The 21168-nt window shown below is 32.6% G+C and overlaps 1 protein-coding gene and 1 pseudogene across 1 annotated transcript; one reads left to right on the top strand and one right to left on the bottom strand.

Annotated features, from left to right (window-relative positions):
* Positions 1–323: 323 nt before the first annotated feature.
* Positions 324–6473, bottom strand: LOC105113865 (filament-like plant protein 7). Its single transcript, XM_011010215.1, has 6 exons — positions 6166–6473; positions 5924–6069; positions 4614–4758; positions 2098–4489; positions 1753–1813; positions 324–970 (listed from the first exon to the last, which is right to left on the bottom strand). The coding sequence occupies exons 2-6, from the start codon at positions 6017–6019 to the stop codon at positions 458–460; spliced, it is 3207 nt and encodes a 1068-aa protein (XP_011008517.1). The 5' UTR covers positions 6020–6069; positions 6166–6473; the 3' UTR covers positions 324–457.
* A 9893-nt stretch (positions 6474–16366) lies between these two features.
* On the top strand, positions 16367–19993 carry LOC105113877 (probable receptor-like protein kinase At5g24010; annotated as a pseudogene).
* Positions 19994–21168: the final 1175 nt, after the last annotated feature.

Raw genomic sequence — 21168 nt, 5'->3', positions numbered from 1 at the left:
GTAAGTTAAATTTTGAAACAACCAAAAACTTCATATTTCCTATTTGCTAGCCTGGGAGATAATCAATGGTGACTGACTCGAGCTTGAGTATACAAATGACCTCCAAATTCAAGCTTACCTCAGGATTCAGGATATTATCCGATTACAATCCATAAAAAGGAATTTGGAAACTATTTTAGTTCTCCATCAAGTCATTGTTTCTCTGAAAACTTGAACCTGTACTCTTATGCTTCGGTGACTGCAAATCCCAAGATCTTAATCATTGTACTATGCATAGACCCCTTCAGGAACTAGAACGCATTGACCACAAGGAAAAGATTCTCTCTCTTATATCCCACTGAAGTGCAAGAACTCGTCTGGGCCAAACCGTTATATGTACAGTAGAATACACACAAAAAAGCAAAAAAAACGAGATCTCCAAACAACAAGAGGCAAACCTTAATGTATTCGATCCCTATTACGGGGCAAATGGAAAGGATGGTTTCTTGATGTTTGATTTCTTCTTTCTCCATAGAAACTTTTTCCACAAATTTACACCTCCCCTTTTCTTGCTAGGTACAATGGCCAAAGAATTAGTTGCAACACCATCATCCTGGTGTTTAATTCCATTCAAAACAAGTACCTTCTCAAGAGGCTCGATCACCTTATTGGAAATGACGGTGGAACTGGTATTGATATTGCTTTCTTTGCACTTGACCGATTCGGTGTCCTTCACTTTATCAGTGTCCTCTGCTAGCATCTGATCTAGCAAAGAGGACCTTTGGATCAGTACTTTGTTCTTGGGTGAAGTCCAGGCTGTGCTTGTCGAAGTGGTGACAGAGATCGTATTTGTGTCAGTGGATGTAGAGATGACCTTGTCAAACAGGGCTGCTTCGCTTGGTGAGGCCAATGCCTTTAACTGCTTCCCTAGGTTTAGAATTGTCTCTTGGCACTCAGCCAACTTTTCTGAAGCGGCCGTTATCTCCCAATCCTGCAAGATTTAGGAAGCCCTTGGTTCAACAATGAGATTCGTGTACATGTAATTTAGGGAAATTATACGTAACAAACATCAGATACACAAATAATATAAGTAGAATAGAAGATAGCACATAATTGGAATGAATAATTGTTCAGATATTCTAGCTATTCCTTCTGCCTTTTGGAAGAACGAGAATGTACTGCATATTGACAGAAAAAAAATCAGTTTCTGTTCTTTTCACTGATACTAAAAGGTCAGCTGGTTTTGGCAAAGTTCAGCAGTTTTGCATGAAGTAGAAGCTTACAGATTTCAAATAATGTAAGCCGAGACCTTTTCTGTTGCATTAGACAATGACCCTTCAATGTAAAATCCCAAAGGCTTAACATTTCATATTCTTCATGGGAACCATAACTATACGCAGAACTTCATCCAAACTCAGGAAAATGAGCTGAAGTTAATTTTCAGGTAAAGCAGAAGATCAAATGCCTCATTTTTCCAAGAGAGGGGTTAATAGGGTTCAACTGACCCCATATGCAAATTGACTTCACACGAACTTGGGGAAAATCTAGTATTTTGTTCGAGAGTTGTATGTTCTCTATGCCAACTAGCGGTACTGCCATTCTCTATGAGGTTTTATAAGTTACCAAAGAAGTTAAATATAAAGGCAATCTTTCAATCTTTATTTGTCTATATGTAAATAATAATAAAAAAAAAGCTCTGTAAAAAAAAATGCTTAAACAGCATTAGCAAATGAAAATAAGTTGTATACACAAGGTGGCACGATATGAACTTACAGTCCGGAGTTGGCTCTCATCCTGATGGAGTTCAGAGTTCGGGATTTCATTTTTCGTCATACTGAAAATAAAAAATATCAGATAAATGAGATTTCTCAATAACGCAGGTAAATTGTTTATTATTATTATTATTATTACTATTAATATTTTTTTTCAAGAATCAGCCAATTTTTTGAGGAAGAATTACAAGCAAGACAACTTTTTGGGCCATGAAGAGTATGGCATCCTAAAATGCAGGATAACTATTTAATTCTATCTAGCATGTATTATTTTAACTTCATCTAATGTTGTGGGTCTGCTTCTATCTTCAAAAGAAGGAAATCATTTAAAAATAAAATCCGATACCTTTCAAGTTGGATCTGTAGTTCAAGACATGTGGCTTCCAATTCTTCACAGCAACTCTTCCTGTTCTCAAGTTCCATTTCCAAGGTAGATAATTTTTGGTGAGCCTTATTTAATTCAACTTTGGCCTCTGTAAGCTGTGTATCAACATCTTCTTTCATCAACTTATGGTTTTCAATTTGGCTCTCAAACATTGCTTTCGAACCTCTCAAAGTTTCTAAATCTGTTTGCAAGCTCTCAATGGTTTTCTCTGATTCCTTAAGTTGATTCATCAAGGACTCACTCTTATCAGAAGCTAACTGGAGCCTCGCTTCTAAGTCTCTCTTTGCAGAGTCAATATTAGTCAACTCCTCTCTTATCTTTCTATTTTCGTCCCTGATAGTAGATTGATGACTTTCATCCTTCTTCTCAAAGTAGTTGTGATGTCCATTTGAAGCAACAACCTCTGCTTCATACTCACTCCGTGATTCATCCCAATCAAAATGCTTCTTGACTGCATCTCTCATGCTTGAAACATCTTGGATGGAAAAGCAATGGTTCATAATCCAGTCCAAAGCAGAACATATTTCTTGGGCAAACATGTTCACATCAGATTTTCCATTCAAAAGATCATAACAAGCACGGACAAATTCCTGTAATACAGCACATAGTTCAGACTTTTTCCACTGCAAAACACGGACCACGTAGCCTGGAGGAGTTTCTGTATTCTTAAATGGCAAAAAATCCCCATCCTTTCTGGTCAATGTCTCTGAGTTACCATAATCAGCATATGAGAAAGCAACCCCTTCAATAAGCTCAATAATCTTGCAGAGTGATTTGCCGAGATCTGACTGGACTTGCTGATGGCTCTTATCCATTGAAAAGGCCTCAGCTTCAGTAACTCCACCTGGTGAATCAGTCACTGAATACATAGGTTTCCATGATATGTATCCACCAACATGAGGGGAGTTTAATCCATTTGAATGTGTTGAGCTTTGCCTTGTATCAACATATTCTGCAGGGCTTGTATCATTTATATTTTCCAGAGCTATTCTAACATCCTCCAGTATTTCACAAGGTTTTCTTTGTGTGACACGATTTTGCTCCAACACGACTTTCAGAATGTCCTGTAGCCAACCAGAAGCTTTGTCTTTGGACTTGATCACCTGGTTTGATACCCCAGAGCGAGATTCTGATACTGGAATTATCTCCTGACCAATTGCATTAACATTGTCAGAAGAAACATGAGGACTTTCGAGCTGCTTATCAACTGAGACTATTGCAAGTCTTTCCATTTCAGCAAAGTCATCCATCAGGGATATATCTGAAACTCCTATGGTTCTGTTTGTTGGTGACCCTTTTTGCTTTCCCTGTTTGAAGTGCTCCATTTCTGAAATCAAAGCAGAAGCCCAAGATTCAGCAGAACTAACCTTATCATCACTGCCAATCTCAGACATTGAGGCCAGAGAGAGCTCCTGTGGCATAAGCACGCTCCTCGATCTCTCTAAGGCTATCTGTCCTTTTGGCAATTCATCAAAACGTGACTCAACCTGTGATAATTTGGAAGCTGTGCGAGCATACATGGTTCTCGAAAATTGGAGCTCATTTGTTTTTTTATCAAGGGCTTCTTTAAGAGTCTTGTTTTCTTCTTCCATGGCACATAACTGCTCAGTCAGAAAGTTGATCTTTTTGCTGGGAGATTCAGCAGAGTTTCCAACAGCTGAGTCAATCACTAAACCAATAGGACTGCAATTTGACCTTCTCCTGCTCACTTCAACTGAATCTCTTCCAAGGACTTCTATTTCACTTTTCATTTTAGCCAAGGCAGCAGGGCCAGGCAACCGCTTGCGGACTAGGAGACGCAGCCTCTGACATTCTGCTTCTAACTTTGCAATTCTTCTCACACTCTCTAAGTGTTGCTTGTGAGATGCATCAGCTGTTCTGCGGTTAAACTCTCTTTCCTCATTTCGGATCTCAAGCTCCTTATCTAGCACGCGTACTTCATATCTGAGAGAAGCACTGTCTTTTTCTGTGGACTCTAACCTACCCATCAGAGAAATAAAATCTGCCTCCACCTGAGCCTTTTGCTTACTTAAATCTTCAACCAACCTTTCTTTTTCTAAGAGAGCCTTACTTAGATTAGCCTTCTCAATACCTATTTTCGCAAGCATTTTACCAGTGTCTGCCAGCTTCTCTTCCAGAATCATCTGGGACTTTTCAAACTCATTGGATGTCTTCATCACAGCATCATGAATCCTTTGCTCCTTCTCTTCTCGAACGAAACGTAGCTGCTGCATACACTCCTTGAGGGCTGCATCCAGATGAGTCAATCTTTCTTCTCCAGCAGCTCTTTGCTGTAAGGCTTCATCTAATTCTTGCTTTAGAGACAGTGCTTTTGCTTCTGCTTTCTCTTGGACTATTAACAATCAATAATCATAGAGCATACAAGGTTAAGAAGACCTTTCACCATGTGAATTGATAAATGGGCATAAGAACCTTACGACTAAAGTACTAAGACGTAATAATATTTGGTAATTTACCTGCCATGGCTTCCATTGCCAGCTTGGCTTGTTTCTTTGCAAGATCATCTTTGGCATTACACTCAGACAGGGCAGATGAAAGCTTCTCACTCAAAATTTTCAGATCATTCTCCAATTCTGCCTTGTTATCCAAGAGTGTCTGTATCTGGAACATCCAAATTTGTTAGTAATCATCCAAAATTTAAATCACTTCCAAAAATAAATGTGATTTATTTGTAGAAATTCCAGCAATCAAGGACTTGCCAAGCTGATTTATCTCTCTTCTGTGACCAGTTTTAAAGTTTCCATGCACATTTCTACACACTAAACCTAGAGAGAACTCACTTGATTGACCTCAATAAATCACTAAACACCATTACAAAAGAGTAATTATTTCTAGTTTTACACAGAAGAGTCCCACTGGAGTAGAAAATCCCTTCCTTGACAGGCTTTATGGATTGAAGTGAATCATGGTTCACTACGCAGAATTGAGTTCAGAATTAGTAAGCAGGTGATTCTCCTCAAAGAGAGTGATCAACACTTCCCTCCATATCCCATCCCTATCAAAAAAATGAAATCGGGGAACTAATAACCATGTCGATTTGTCATTGACCATCACCTGGAATACATTTCTTCAAACATCACAGACAGCAAATATTTTGAATATTTGGTTCAGGAACATTGTTTCAACTGTTCTTTCAAGTCATTTAGTAAATCAGGATAATGCCTAGATTTTTCCAAGCTAGCACAATGAAGGATTTCAAAGTCCAGTCTCCACTAGCATACGAGGAGAATTCTTATCATCTAGGCAGGATGACATCTCCATTGTCTTAACTAGACTTTTGTACACGGCATTACTAAACCAATCTGGATTAATTGTAGACCAATCGTCGAGGCTGGTTTATTTGACGGTGAACTTCAATAGAACATAGAAACAAGTTTTAATTGTCAGAGTCACCGCAGTTATCAAATGAAATCAACCAAGAATAAACTACAGTGAACAGTGAAGGCTGACTCCTTTAAAACAGATAAGTGGCGATTTGTGTTCTTGTATATGACATGCAAAGACAATTAGACCAGCAAAATCTGATCTTTAAACAAGCAAAATAATTTGGTTATCTGATCAAAATCAGGCACAAGAAAAAAGGTGATCTTTTTAGTGTATATCTGAGGGGAAATTGATTGGGGTTTTTCAAGAATAATTGAGACTTCTTATCACAAAGAACATACATTGTGGGATCAAAGAATAAAAAATTGCATTAACTGATGATTCTAATAGATTGCATTACTATACAGAATTGAATAGGAGTCCCCGAATTTCAGTGATTTACCTCCTCTTCTTTTGAAGAAATTTCAACTCTAGGATCAGTTGCAGCAACAATCTTGTCTGTAGATTTCTTCCTCCACAGCCATGATTTATGGTCCATGACTTCACTCACTACAGCCAGCACTTCAAATCACTAGAAATCTTCATGAACTGCAGCAAATAAAAACAAGATTAAGAACCATCAAACACCCCCTTTATCTTATATAATACAGACTAGAGCATATAAAGAAAACAAGATTTTCCTACCATTAAAAACATTTAACATGAGTGGATCATTAAACCATGAAATGTCGACATCTTGATCGATGCACAGAAAACTTGATCAGATTTATGGAACTCAAAACTAGAAAGAAAAGAAGCTCTGAATAAAGAGAAGAGAATGCAAGACAGAAACACAATTGATATCACAACGTGCAATGCTTATGATCCTGCCGACAAATATAATGAACGAAGGGGAGCCCTCAAAGAAGAAGAGAGAGATAAAGAGAGAGAAATTAAGACAACACTGTCTGTCACTGTAAGTCTGTAAATTGGAAAAATAACGTCCGTACTGTAGACAGAAATAAAGACTCTGTGAACATTTGTGTACGTGTGTCTGCAAGGACACTGTACCGTGGCTTTCCCAAAGAAAAGTCAAAGTACTTATAAGTTTTATTTGTGGATTTTGTCTGGGCTATATCACTAATTATTTTTATTTTTTTAATTTTGAATTAAACTAAATTTAATCTTGAATTTCAATTTTTTAATTTTAATATTTAAAAACATTTTTTTTAAATGACACTACACCTATTATAAAAAAAATCTGATTTAAAAATAAAAAAATTGATTGATATTCGAATAAAAAATTAAAATTAAAATTATTTTAATACAAAGTTGAGAATAGATTTTGGTAATTTAATTTTTTATTTGATATCTTAACTTTTGATTAATCTATTTTATAAAATGACATTATATAAAAGAATTGTTTAATTCAATACCTTTGGGATTTTTAACAAATATGGTAAAAAATATTTCAGGGTCGTCCTCGTTCATTTCATGACATTTATATAATGTCATTTCATGTCTATGTCTAATTAATATCATTTTCAAAATTATCTTAAATTTGGAGATGATGTAAATATCTATCTTAACTATCTTCATTTAAACTTGAATCATGAGTTTGGCTTTCATCTTTTCTATTATCTGAGTATGTTTGATATTCTAATATAAAATATTTTTCAAAAGTAATTTTTATTTAAAAATTTATTAAAATATTTTTATTTTTATTTTTAAAATTAACATATCAAAACTATAAAAAAATGAAAATATATAATTTAATATTTTTTCAAGGTAAATATAATTCTTTAGATGCACTTCAATAAAGTTATAGGAGATTGAGACTTGATTTAATTTTTTATTTTAATTTTCAAATAAGGTAATGTAACATACATTCTTTTTTTCATGCAATAATGTCTTTCGTGTGGATTTGTTTTTATTATTTTGTAAACAACAACAAAAGACTAACTATATAAATATTTAGAGCTAATATAAAAACATAAAATAAGTTTATTCATTGATATTAAAAATAAGTTTTTCATGAAAAAGATAAGAAATAATATGTCAATATTATCACCATATATATTTTTTTTGTTGGGGGGGGGGGGAATGAAATCATAATTCATGACCTCCATTGTTTTACACCTATTTATGATTATATAAATAAAAGATATTACTTTATATTATTCAAATTAAAAACAATCATGAAAAAGTTAGATATTAAATAAAAAAAGTAATTAATTCTTATATTATATGTATAATAAAAAGTTAAATCTATGAAATTAGCCAAATTAAAAATGTAAGAAAATAATTTTAATATTTTATATAAATAAAAATGCTGGTGTATGCAAGGAGAATATCCATCTTTACTTCATGTAAAAAACATTGAGAAGCTTGTAAAGAGAAAATATAAAACATATAAAAAACAAATTTTTTTCAAACTTAATTGATTCCTAGCCCAGATATTCAGTAGTCATGGATTTATCATTGGTTGCGATTGAAATAATTGCACTGTGTGCCCCAATGTAAGTTGGTCCCATCCCACATTTAATGAAATGTGAGTACAACGTGCGGCTAATAAAAGTAACATGTTGTTATATATATATATATATATAACATTCTTTTATTTTTAAAATATATTTTAATTTCAGCCTATCAAAATGATATATAATTATTAAAAAAATTATTTTTAAAATAATATATTTAAAAATAAAAATAAATAGATTATTATTTGATATTATTTTTTAACATAATAACCAATTTGTTAAGTAATGGAAGTTAATACTTGATATTTTTTTCAAATTCTTAAAAAAACAAAAAAAAATTAATTATATTATGTTTGCTTCTAAGATCAAAGAGGGTGTCCTAACTATAGTTTTATAAAAAAAATTGAGTTTTTTATTTTAAATTATTTTTTTAATATATTAATATTAAATGTAAATTTTAAAAATAAAAAATATTATTTTAATATATTTTAAAATAAAATTATTTTAAAAAACAATTGGTATCACTAATCTAAACACAGTAATATATAATTGTTGAAGTGCTCCTTATCATCTTAACAGCCCCTTCAACAAAAATGAAACAAAGTGTGCTTAAAATATGTTGGGGTTTCAGTCAATTATTAGTGTTTTTTTTTTTTTTTTTTTTTTTTTGTAATTCAAAGCTTTGCGTCCATGATAACGTGAGGAATAAGCCTACAAGGATCGCTTAAGATAAACTAATATAAAGAGGAAAAGAACAAGGAGATGAAGGGATGTAGAAGCTGCTGTCTTATGTTTGCTGCTCTATGTCCGGATCTGACATTAGACAAGGTGAGTGCTCTTGATTTAAGGTATAGATTAAATTCTTGTATTTCAAAAAGATATAAGATTTATTTTTTTATTTTTTTATATTATCTTGATATAGAATAAATATTAAAAAATGAAAAAAATTATTATTTTAATAAACTGTTAAATAAAAAACATTTTAAAAAGGGATAATGAATAATGATTAGTCACTCCACTTACTCTAGGTATCTCTCAAGCCTTTCTTTTGGTTTGATTAAAATGCTGAAAGTGATGCTTATGGTTTTTGGTGGTTCTGTTGTCACTTTTGTTCTTTGGCATATTCGGTTGTTGAAGGGCACTAATTCTCTTTTCGGTTCCTGTCTTGTGCTGCACTCTTCATTCGTTTGTTCCTAGACATATCTTAGTACATTTTTTGTTAAAATCACACGTGATTAGTGTAATAATCACTATTTTTAAAGAAATAAAACTATTAATTTCTAAATTAATAATCTAAATCTCATCTAAACAAAATAAATTATAAGCTTTTTATAATATGATTTCGATTTTTCATGTTAAAATATATATTAATAATTTTTTTATATTTTAAAAATTATTTTTGACATCAACATATCAAAATAATTTAAAAATACTAAAACTATAATAATTTAAAATAAATAAAATTTTTTAATTTTTTTTAAAATATTATAAAAAAACAGCAATAAATAGGCAGTATATCATTTTCGTTGATAAAATCCGAAAGCACACTTCTGCATGCGTTAATCAAATATTTAATGTTAGTTTTTTCTCCAAAGCCATGAAAAGAAAGTGTGATTCTTAAATTTATACAGAATCATGAACAGGAGAAACACAGTGAATTAAACGTTTCAAGTGCGAGAGCAATCAGCATCGAGAGCAACTCCATAAAGCAAATATTCTCCACAGAGTCACAAGAAACATGATACGTTCTAGAGAGTAACCAAAGTACTCTGCTTTTTATAAACAAGTAGACATAATTCACAAGCAACTGCGAAAATGAGTAGAATTAATGGCTCAACTGCAAATTATCAGGAATCCCTTATCATGTTTAGCAAAAAGCTACTGCCTTTTGCGGCCGCTTTGGGGCCCTCTCAATTTGACTTTGGCAATTTGCATGCCATTGTTGATCTGTCAAGTGCCTCTATTTACCAGCAAAAAAGGGAAACAAAATCCTTTTCTTCATGGAAAAGTGATGTCAAGTCGAGAAGCTCAAGTGCTCGAGGCCCTACGAGGAAAAAGAACTGGTGAGTGGACATGTCCGTTGCCCCTTCACGTCTAGGCGCTCGGCAGCTCCTTTTCATTCTCAGTCTGTTTCCTTTGGTTTGAAGCTGAGCCGCTCGGCCATTGCCACCTCTAGCAAGGATTGATCCTGTTGTAATGGCAGGTGGGCTTCCAAGGCTCCTTCTAGGCCCTCGATTATCACGTTTGTTCAGCGATACAAGTAATCAAAATGACTTCAAAGGGTTGAATTCTGAATTGAATATGCATGTGAAAGTGAAAGGGATTTGCAACCACTGATTTTCATGCACAAATTACATCACCTAGATTAAACTCAATTACCTGCCGACGTCAAATTATCCGATGTTAGCTTAGCGGATGCTATTACTTAATTATTATACCTACTGATGAGGCCCAGTTTCCTCGGGTATTGATTTTTCTTCGATTTGATGACATGATGGGCCACTCCAAACATAACCGATAAAACCAGCCCCTCGAGCCTGGAAAGACCTTTGATGTTCAAGTTGACCTAAAAAATCCAACATGATCAAATCTTATAAAGAAGATAATTGAGTTAGCATGAGCTTTTGGGTCGATGACATATATCATCAAAAGATATATTATCAATAATTTTAGATGCTACCTTTGCTAGTGTTCACTAGTTACATCCTGTGCTATGTGGCCGATTTATTTTTTATTTTTATAAAAATTACTATAAAAATTTATAATATAAAAAATAATATTTTTTAAGCTATGTGGCCGATTTATTTTTTATTTTTATAAAAATTACTATAAAAATTTATAATATAAAAAAGAATATTTTTTAATATTAATAATAATTATTTTTCATATTTATTAATTATTTTATTAATAATATTAGTTATAATAAAAATAATAATATTTATAACACAAATAATACTATTTTTGATATAAATATTTAAAATTATAATATAAATAATCAGTTTATTTTTTTATTTCCAAATCAGGACCCAATATTAATGTGACATTCTATTACTTAGCTTTTCGAATGTCATCACCCCATCATTAATAAATTCATATAAATAAAATAAATTCGTTTTACTATTAATTTTTTATTTTCAAATTAGCAGAAAGCGATACCTAAACAGATTCTAATATACATAATGGCATCAAAGAAAGAAAGAAAACTACTATAAATTAATTAATTATTCAAGATTGAGCAAAAATAAGAAAACTTCAGCAACCAAACAGGAATTTCACCATGTGAATTCACTGAAATTGCATAGCATTGTGACATCTAATACAGTTACCAAGAAAAAGAATGAAAATGAAAATTCAAGATATAAAACCTATTATTGAAATTGAAACCCTAAACCCTAACAATTAGAAAATATAAGGTAACTACCTGTTACATGTTGAAAATTCTAACACCTCTAACGATGAGTCATGAACAAGGCAGGGGAAGGATTTTGAACAGAGCCCTAGCGGGAAACTTCAGAATCACTAAATGCATCGTTTCATTTGTTTTAAATTAGTAATATGTCAATATACACGTGTAAGAAAACTGTCACTCCTACTATTCAAGACGAGCATCTTGCATGCATATAATGCACTGAAACCATATGGAGCGAAGAGAGAAAAGAAAAACAATACGCAGTGTGTGTAAAGAGAGAAATTCGGGTGAATTTGCTCTCATCCTATCCAAGTCCGATTTGAATTTTTGATTTCCAAATACATTCTTGAATTGCTCTTTCTGGTTCTCAAAGTTTCTGTAATACTGACAGTATTCACTTTGAATAAACTTAAGTGTTCTTAGTTTTGTTGAATCGTCACAAGTGGTATCAGAGCTCTCCTTCTTTGGACTGGGAACATGGCATCAGACACAAGAACCGCAGAGATCAAAAGACTTGAAGATTCTATTGAGTCAGCAAAAAAAAAAAGCCAATTCCAGGTATGATCACCTAGTTAATCTTATGAAGGACCAAGGTCAAAGGTGGGATCACACTACCAATAATCATGAAGCTCAAATTAGGAAAATTAAGGAGCTGTTCCACGAGTTGACACAACGACTGGAATCAGTTATGTAAAGGGTTCCTTTTCCCTCAGGGGAATCCAACCAAAGTAAAGATAAGCATGCGGCTTATCAAAATGAATCTTCATTCGGGCCTAGCTACTCAACTGAAGGAAGGCCATCGACTTATAAGATACACCGACCTAAACATCATTTTTCAGTATTTGAGGGTGAAGATGTGCATAAATGGTTGTACAAATGCAACCAGTACTTTGAGATAGAGGACATTAATGAATCAGATAAACTAAAACTAGCCTTCAACTACCTAGACAGCATAACACTTTACTAGCCTCAAACACAAGAATTGCAACCACAAGCTATAATGGAGAGAAGAATTGCACGAAGGAGGAATCAAGCACTCACCCAAGTCTTAATTCACTGGAAAAGGGCTCTCACCTGCAGATGCCACATGGGAAATTACAGATGAAATCGCAACACGCTTTCCTGATTTCCACCTTGAGGACAAGGTGGTTTTGATGGGGGAAGATTTGTTACATGCTGAAAATTCTAACATCTCTGACGATGAGTCATGAATACGACAGGGGAAGGATTTTCAACAGAGCCCTAGCCGGAAACTTCAGAATCACCAAACACACCGTTTCATTTGTTTTAAATTAGTAATATATCAATAGACACGTGTAAGAAAACTGTCACTCCTACTATTTAGGACGAGCATCTTGCATGCATATAATGCATTGAAACCGTATGGAGTAAAGAGAGAAAAGAAAAACAATACACAGTGTGTGTAAAGAGAGAAATTCAGGTGAATTTGCTCCCATCTTATCCAAGTCCGATTTCAATTTTTGTTTTCAGTCATTGAGACTAGTTTGATTTCCAAATACATTCTTGAATTGCTCTTTCTAATTCTCAAAGTTTCTGTAATAGTGACAGTATTCACTTTGAATAAACTTCAGTGTTCTTAGTTTTGTTGAATCGTCACACTACTTGCCTGTGGAAAGGTTTCTGGGACTCTGATTATGTGAGGGTTAGAGAGGAAAGATTCACCGCCGGTGTAGGCTTGCCCCGTCGGAGACTGAGTGTTAAAGGAGACAGTATTTTATTTATTTTTTATTTTTTTTATGAGAGATAAGCAAAGGAATAAAGGTTAGTGGGACTATGAGCGAGTAGCTTGGGAAACAACTTTGATGGACGGGGTTAATATATGTTACAGCTGCTTACACGATAATTATATAGGTGGCGTCTAGTTATAGGCACGTAGGCTGTATAATATCCAACTCAGCCGAGGCTCTGTTTGCTTTTGCCTTTTCTTTTCCCTCACCAAAATGTTTCTATTGTATTTTACCCGTCTAATGTTATATATTTTAAAAAAATAGATATATAAGCTATTTTTTAAAATAAAAAATTTAAAGTACAAATTAAAAAATTTCTATAAATATCTGATTAAATAAATTTATAATTATCAAAATAAATAAATAAATAAATTCACTAACAATAATTAAAAATATTTGATAAAATTAAGAGATAGATGTAGATAAGATATTTGATTCCGCAACATAAAATATTTATTGAATTTATAATTAAAATTAATAAAAGATAATAAAAATAGAAACACACATGAAATAGGATGAATAAAATAAAAGAAAAATATTATGCAAGACCTAACATATTAGAAATATTATTTAAAAATAAATAATTTTATTTATAAAACATAAAGTTTATATGCATAAAACCCAAAAAAATATAAATGAATTATAATAATATCTTTAAAATTAAATATACATAAAATAATTTTAAAAAACCTTTATTCAAAAAAGACATGCAAAATTCATGGCATATATTATGAGACTAGGATAAATCAATAGAAAAGAAATTGAAGAGAATCACAAAACCAAACTTTCTTTTAAAAAAATAGTGTAGAACAAAGAAATAATAAATAAAAAATATCGAACTGCATTAATTTTTTAAATCCATGACCTAGGCCAATAAATCATAAGCACAACATATAGATAAATCATAAAACTTAATTTTTAACAAATCAAGTGTCAAATGATAAAACCATAAATAAATGAATTAGATAAAAGGAACTAAAAAAAAAATTATAATTAAAAAATAAGGATAAAAATCAAACTAAAAAACAAATTAAATGGTAACAAAATTTTTTCAATTGAATGGTTAAATTGAAAAAAAAAATAACTTTTCAAAAAGAAAAAACAGATAAAAAAAATAGAGGTCAAATTGAAAAATATAACACAATATAAAATTTGATTAAATGATGAAATTAAAAACTAATAAAACTTTAACAAAAGAGTTAAGGAAAGAAAATTAGAAATCAAAAGAATAAGAACTAAGTTGCAAAAACTTATATATGATAAATTGTCATTAAAGGACTAAATTGAAAAAAAAAACATAACTTTTATAAAAAGGAAAAAGAATGAAAATAAAAAAATCAAAAGAATAAGGACTAAAATTAAAATATAAAAAATAAAGAGGATTGTCACATATGAGCATGCAACGTGAGTGACGGCATAAGGGTCATGTAGTCGTCATCTAATTGTTTGGTTCAAGGTTACTAGGAGACTCAAGTATATTAGTCTTTTCAGAAATTTATAAAGCAAGAAACTGGTTATAGCTAGGAAATATATTAACATCTTTAGTGCACCTTACCTGAGATAAATTGCATTGTATAATCTAAATATGATTTAAAGGTTTTGATGGGTTTTTAACTAGTGGTCTGTCTATGGATTAGAAAAAACAATTACTCCAATAAATAAATCTGGCATTTCAAATTTATTAGGGGCATGTATGCTAAGATAAATTTTTATAGGAAAGGTCTATATAGGTGCCCTAACAAGGTTCATCTATCCTGGAAGGTAAACAGGTTCTCCACAACTCTTGGTATTTAAATATCAACTTATTTATAGGTCTAATTTTATAACAGGATGTTGCCTGTTAATTTTCATAAATTAAAATTTTTAGGGTTATTGAAATATAAACCAAAATCCTTTGGAATACTACAAAATTGTTATAAAACTCATGCAATATCTTTTTTAAAAAAACATGCCAAAGTATTTTAGATTTTTTAAAATAAAAAAAATGCTCAAATAATTTAATAATTTAAGAATTTTTCAAAATTGGGTCATCAATTTTGTTAATCTTGAGATTTTGGTTCTTTAACTTTTCACTTGTCATTTTGATCCTTTACCATCAACTTGGGTAATCATTTGGGCTTTTTTAATATGTATTTTCTTGTATTTTGGATTGCCTTTTTCTTTTTTTCTTGATTTTCTTTGTTGGGTAAAAAATACGTAACAATAAGGAAAAATATGTGCGTTTTCAAGTAGGGTAGAGAAAAGAAGAAGAAGAAAAAAAGAAACAACCACTAACAACAAACAACCCATCATTCGTCATTTCGCGCCACACCAAAAAGAAGAGGACATGATGACTCTTTTAACAACAAAGTAGAGGGGCCACTTGAAAACCTGGATGTGTTACATGATTCGCCTAAATAATATGGACACCATCCACTCGATGGCATATAATAAATATATGCTAATAAATTTTTTTTTTAAAAATAATTATTTATCATAGAAAAGGATAAAAACACCCTCCATAAATCTAGAAATCACAAAAAAAAAACATGTGATAAGAAAAATATGCCCCCAAATGTATACCTTATTTTCTTGTCTTTTACTATATTCTAAAAAACAAAAAAAACCCTTGATTAATAGTTTTAATTTATTTCTATTTTAGAGGTAAATGAATTATTTTATTATTTAAAAAATTTGAAAAAGACAAATACACCCTCTAATAATTTGTTTATGACCAATGAGCTATTGGAAAAGATAAAATTACTCCCAACATCAAGGTTTTTATTTTTCAACTTGAAGATAAAATGATAATTTTACTAGAATAATTTTTTATAATTTATGTTTAATACTACAACAAAAAATTTATGCTATGTATATTTTTGAGATTTGTGCGTGCATCCTTGCATGTGTGTTAAAAATGACACGCTACTAGAATATATAACAGCAAATGAACAAAATTTCTTTTTGAATATGTGTTAGAGGATGTGTGTATTATTTTTTTAATTAATTGAAAATATATTAAAATAATATTTTTTATATTTTTAATTTTAACAAATCAAGATAATTGAAAAATAATTAGAAAGACACTCGAAAACTGGGTGAAGCAAGGAAAGAGAACCAGTCAATGAGATTCTGTAACGACAGGGTCAATTTTTGGTTGTGATAATTTCTCGTCGATGAAGTTCGCCCTCTGTGCTTGCAAGTGAAATGGAAGCGAACATGACACTCTTGCAAGTAGTTAAATTTGGCCAAAATCAAAGAATGTGAGTTTTCAATTGGTTAATCTCTTTTCGTTGGCGATAAAAACTGCTCTTGTCAACACCTGTACAGAGAGTAACAGATACAAGTCCACAAGTCTTCCTCTGAAATTTCAAACTAGCCAGTACTCCCTCAGATCTTCCGCTCCTGACAACCTTTCCTCCGTTCCAAGAAAAAGCTTCAAATATCCTCATCCAATTTCTATGGAGTTCACTCTTCAACCTCTCATTCTTCTTCTTTCTCTTCTTTCATCCTCAATATCTTACGATCCTCCGGTTATGTACTTCATGAACTGCGGATCAGGCACCAATGTCGATCTTGACGGTTACCGGACTTTTGTTGGTGATGAGAACTCTAACTCTTCCTTCTCTGTAGGAAAAAGCAAATCTATCCAAAATGAAAACCCTTTACCCGGCATATCACTCCTCTATCATACAGCCAGAATCTATACGAAATGAACCTCGTATATGCTTGATATCACTAAAATGGTTCCTCCCTTGTCCGCCTTCATTTCTTTCCATTCAGCTTCAAAGGGACTCATCTCGCTGATGCTTTGGTCCATGTGTCTGCTTCAAATTTTTCACTTTTATCAAATTTTAGCGTCTCCAACAGTACTACTGAGTTCCCAGTGATCAAGGAGTTATTTCTCACGATTGCTGCAGGAAATTTCAAAATCTACTTTAAACCAGCTGAAGAAACACCTTATGCTTTCGTGAATGCCATAGAAGCCTATCTTCTCCCACCAAATTTCTTCATGGATAATCCCTCAGCAACTCCTCCTTTACGGACCAAAGATGGAGCTCTTATGACACTTTATAGGATCAATGCTGTAGGTCTAGAAGTGCACGATACCCTGTGGAGGAATTGGGTACCAGATGATGGTGCAAACCGTTCTTATGGTGGTGAACTTCATGAGGCCAGACAAGAGTTGATTGTCCAAGAAATTGCCCCTGATTCTGCATACAGAACTTGCAAAGAAGCGAGCGTAGATAATAAAGGGGCATCCTTTTTTCCAAATATAACTTGGCGTTTTAACGTGAGCAAGAAAGCTAGGCATCTTGTTCGTCTGCACTTTTGTGACTTTTTCAGTGATTCGCCAGGTACTGTGAAATTTGATCTCTATATATCTACCAATGTCAGTCATGTGATCGATCCTAATTCTAATGGGGTTAGTGAAATGGCATCTCCATTTTTCTACGATGTTGTGGTTCCTTGATGATTACGGATATATGAGTTTTAGTATAGCCCCAGTAAATAATTCTATTAAGAAAGTTGCTTTTCTGAATGGATTGGAGATCATGGAGTCTGCGGGAAACACGACAATTGTACTGCCTGATAAACATGAGCCAAAAAACATCTAGCTCTCACAATTTGTTCAGCTGGAGGTGTGGCTCTAGCCTTGGTTTTGATTTTATTATTCTCATTACGTTTGAGATTAAAGCGACCAAAGCCCATAAAAGCTTGAGTTTCTTTATAGAAAAGGGAGATTTCTCAGTTGGATAACTTTAAAAAGCGACCAAAGCCCATAAAAGCTTGAGTTTCTTTATAGAAAAGGGAGATCTTTCAGTTGGATAACTTTAAGAACTAAAAATGCCTCCATCCTTACTAATTTAAACCTCAAACTGATGATGTCTTTAGCTGAAATACTGGGTGCGACTCATAATTTCAATCCAAAGTTATTGATTGGTGAGGTAGCTCCAGGAAATAATTCTATTAAGAAAGTTGCTTTTCTAAATGGACTGGAGATCATGGAGTCTGCGGGGAACACGACAATTGTACTGCCTGATGAACATGAGCCAAAAAAACATCTAGCTCTCACAATTTGTTCAGCTGGAGGTGTGGCTCTAGCCTTGGTTTTGATTTTATTATTCTCATTACGTTTGAGATTAAAGCGACCAAAGCCCGTGAAAGCTTGAGTTTCCTTATAGAAAAGGGAGATCTCTCAGTTGGATAACTTTAAGAACTAAAAATGCCTCCATCCTTACTAATTTAAACCTCAAACTGATGATGTCTTTAGCTGAAATACTGGGTGCGACTCATAATTTCAATCCAAAGTTATTGATTGGTGAGGTAGCCCCAGGAAATAATTCTATTAAGAAAGTTGCTTTTCTGAATGGACTGGAGATCATGGAGTCTGCGGGGAACACGACAATTGTACTGCCTGATGAACATGAGCCAAAAAAACATCTAGCTCTCACAATTTGTTCAGCTGGAGGTGTGGCTCTAGCCTTGGTTTTGATTTTATTATTCTCATTACGTTTGAGATTAAAGCGACCAAAGCCAGTAAAAGATTGAGTTTCTTTATAGAAAAGGGAGATCTTTCAGTTGGATAACTTTAAGAACTAAAAATGCCTCCATCCTTACTAATTTAAACCTCAAACTGATGATGTCTTTAGCTGAAAACTGGGTGCGACTCATAATTTCAATCCAAAGTTATTGATTGGTGAGGGTGTGTTGGCAAAGTTTATAAAGGAACTCTTGAGAGTGGTATGAAGGTGGCTGTGAAACGATGAGATCATGGTCCTTTCAAAGATTCAACATCGGCATCTTGTTTCCTTGGTTGGCTACTGCGATAAAGGATCAGAGATGATATTGGTTTTTGAATTCATGGAAAAAGGGACTTTGAGAGACCACTTATACAATAGGAAGGAGTGCTTACGGAATCCACCTGCAAAAACTGAATTGACTTGGAAACAAAGGCTCGAAATCTGGCTCAGCAAAAGGTCTTCATTATCTCCATACCGGTCCTGATGGGGTAGTCTTTCGCCATGATGTTAAGTCTACAAACATCTTACTTGATGAACATTACGTGGCCAAAGTAGCTGATTTCGGTCTTTCTTAACCAGGAATGCCTGATCCGGACTATATAAGCATGTGTTTTAAAGGTATTTTTGGTTATCTTGATCCTGAATATTTCAAAACTTTTCAGTTAACCAATAAATCAGATGTGTACTCTTTTGGTGTGGTTCTTTTTGAAGTGCTTTGTGCTCGACCCCCTGTTGTAAACTCACGGCATAGGGAAGAAATAAACCTAGTTGAATGGGGGATGTTCTGGCAAAAGAAAGGATAGCTTGAAAGGTTATTGATCCTCTATTGGCATGTCGCATCAACCCTAATTCACTGAGAAAATTTGGTGAAATAGTTGAGAAGTGGCCTAACATGATTGATGTGTGCTCGGATTTAAAATACGCAATGCAGCTTCAATAGACTGCAGTGCATAGAGAGGCACACGAGGACAGCACCCAGATATAACAGGTGTTTCATTAGATTCAGCACTCCCAGATATGCAGAACATGAGTTCCAATATGTTCCCAATTGATGATTACTCAAATACAACAAATACTGTAATGCATCCCAATTAAGAATTAATGATTCCAGATGATCCTCACAGGTCAGGAATGAGCTCTCAATGCCTCCAGCAACCAACATGAGTTAATTCATGTTGTCAGATAAGAAGTTCTAAATAACAAGAAGAACATTTAGAAGCTTTGCCAATTACACCAAATACCTTGGTAACTTTCGGGGTTGGAAGCGCCTATTCAACAAAGAGATTAAGGTGGATAGCTTGATAGATGAGTTTCTGGATACCAATATCCATCCATTGGATGCATATCTGTAAAATATAAATAATCATAAAGTTTAATTGGATGTTTAATGTATTAAGATTCATGGTAGATTTGTCCACAATATCCAAGAGATAGATGGGGGAAATCTTATTTCGAATCATAGGCTCAATTCCAGTATTAAATACAAGGCAGAGCACATCAAAATGATCTCTTCAAAACTTATGGTTCACCACTTCTATTCAAACACTCCACTCCATCCCAGGAATATGTTTCTATTTGTAGGAAAAAGTATTAGAAAGAATGCATACTTTTAAAAACACCTAATTGACTTAGTTAACACTCCATCCTAAGAATATATTTCTATTTTTAGGAAAAAGTATTAGAAAGGATGTATAATTTTTAAAAACACCTAATTGACTTAGTTAACATGATTTTTAAAAATTCTAGTTGATCCTATTAACCTAAACTTGAAGAAGCCAGGTTAATTTGGATTATTTTTATTTATTTTCTTCTATAAAGTTATTTTGATTTTATAACTTGAAACTCATAATTTGATAAGTTAACTCATGTTGTTCTTTTTTTTTTTTCTTCTAACTATTAATTTTTTAATTTTATTCTTTAACATTAGATTGATTGAAAATTAAGTTTCATAATTTGTTTTGATTTGTTTTACATTAAGTTATCATGGTCTCATGATCCATGTCATGAATTTGGTAAGTTGACCCAAGTTGATTTAATATATTATCATTTCAATTTTTTTATAAAAAAAATATTGTCTTGAATTTTTACGAGACAAATTATGTTTTTATTGGAAGTCAGAGTTGCTTTTAAACCCTTCATATAGATTAGATCACATTGAGTCAATCTTCACACAATTTATTTTTTTCTATTAGAAAAATGTTAGCAATACCTAGATGTTTTTTTATGTTAAAAAACTTGATCCAACTCGTATATAGCATAGATCAACAATATAGTTGTAACAACCCCAAATTTCTAGCAATATACTTTGAAAATTCATGAATTTTTTTTTCAAAAATTTCAGCAGGGTTTTCTCTATTTTAGGCTATTCCAAGTTATTGATAAAATTAACATCAGTCCCAAATCAACCATTTCCACAATTCAATGTTCTTATTATACTCCAACATATCTCAATCAACAATATTTCACTTTGTCTAACATATCAACTCAAAGAATAATTATTTTGCTAAAATGAAGAAAACATTATCTTAACCATGATACACAAACTATAGATTATAGATTTAATATAC

Source organism: Populus euphratica, unplaced genomic scaffold, assembly GCF_000495115.2.
Source record: "Populus euphratica unplaced genomic scaffold, PopEup_1.0 scaffold459.1, whole genome shotgun sequence".
Lineage (NCBI taxonomy): Eukaryota > Viridiplantae > Streptophyta > Magnoliopsida > Malpighiales > Salicaceae > Populus > Populus euphratica.
Note: the sequence above shows the minus strand (reverse complement) of the source record. Positions and strands in the feature narration are given on the sequence as shown.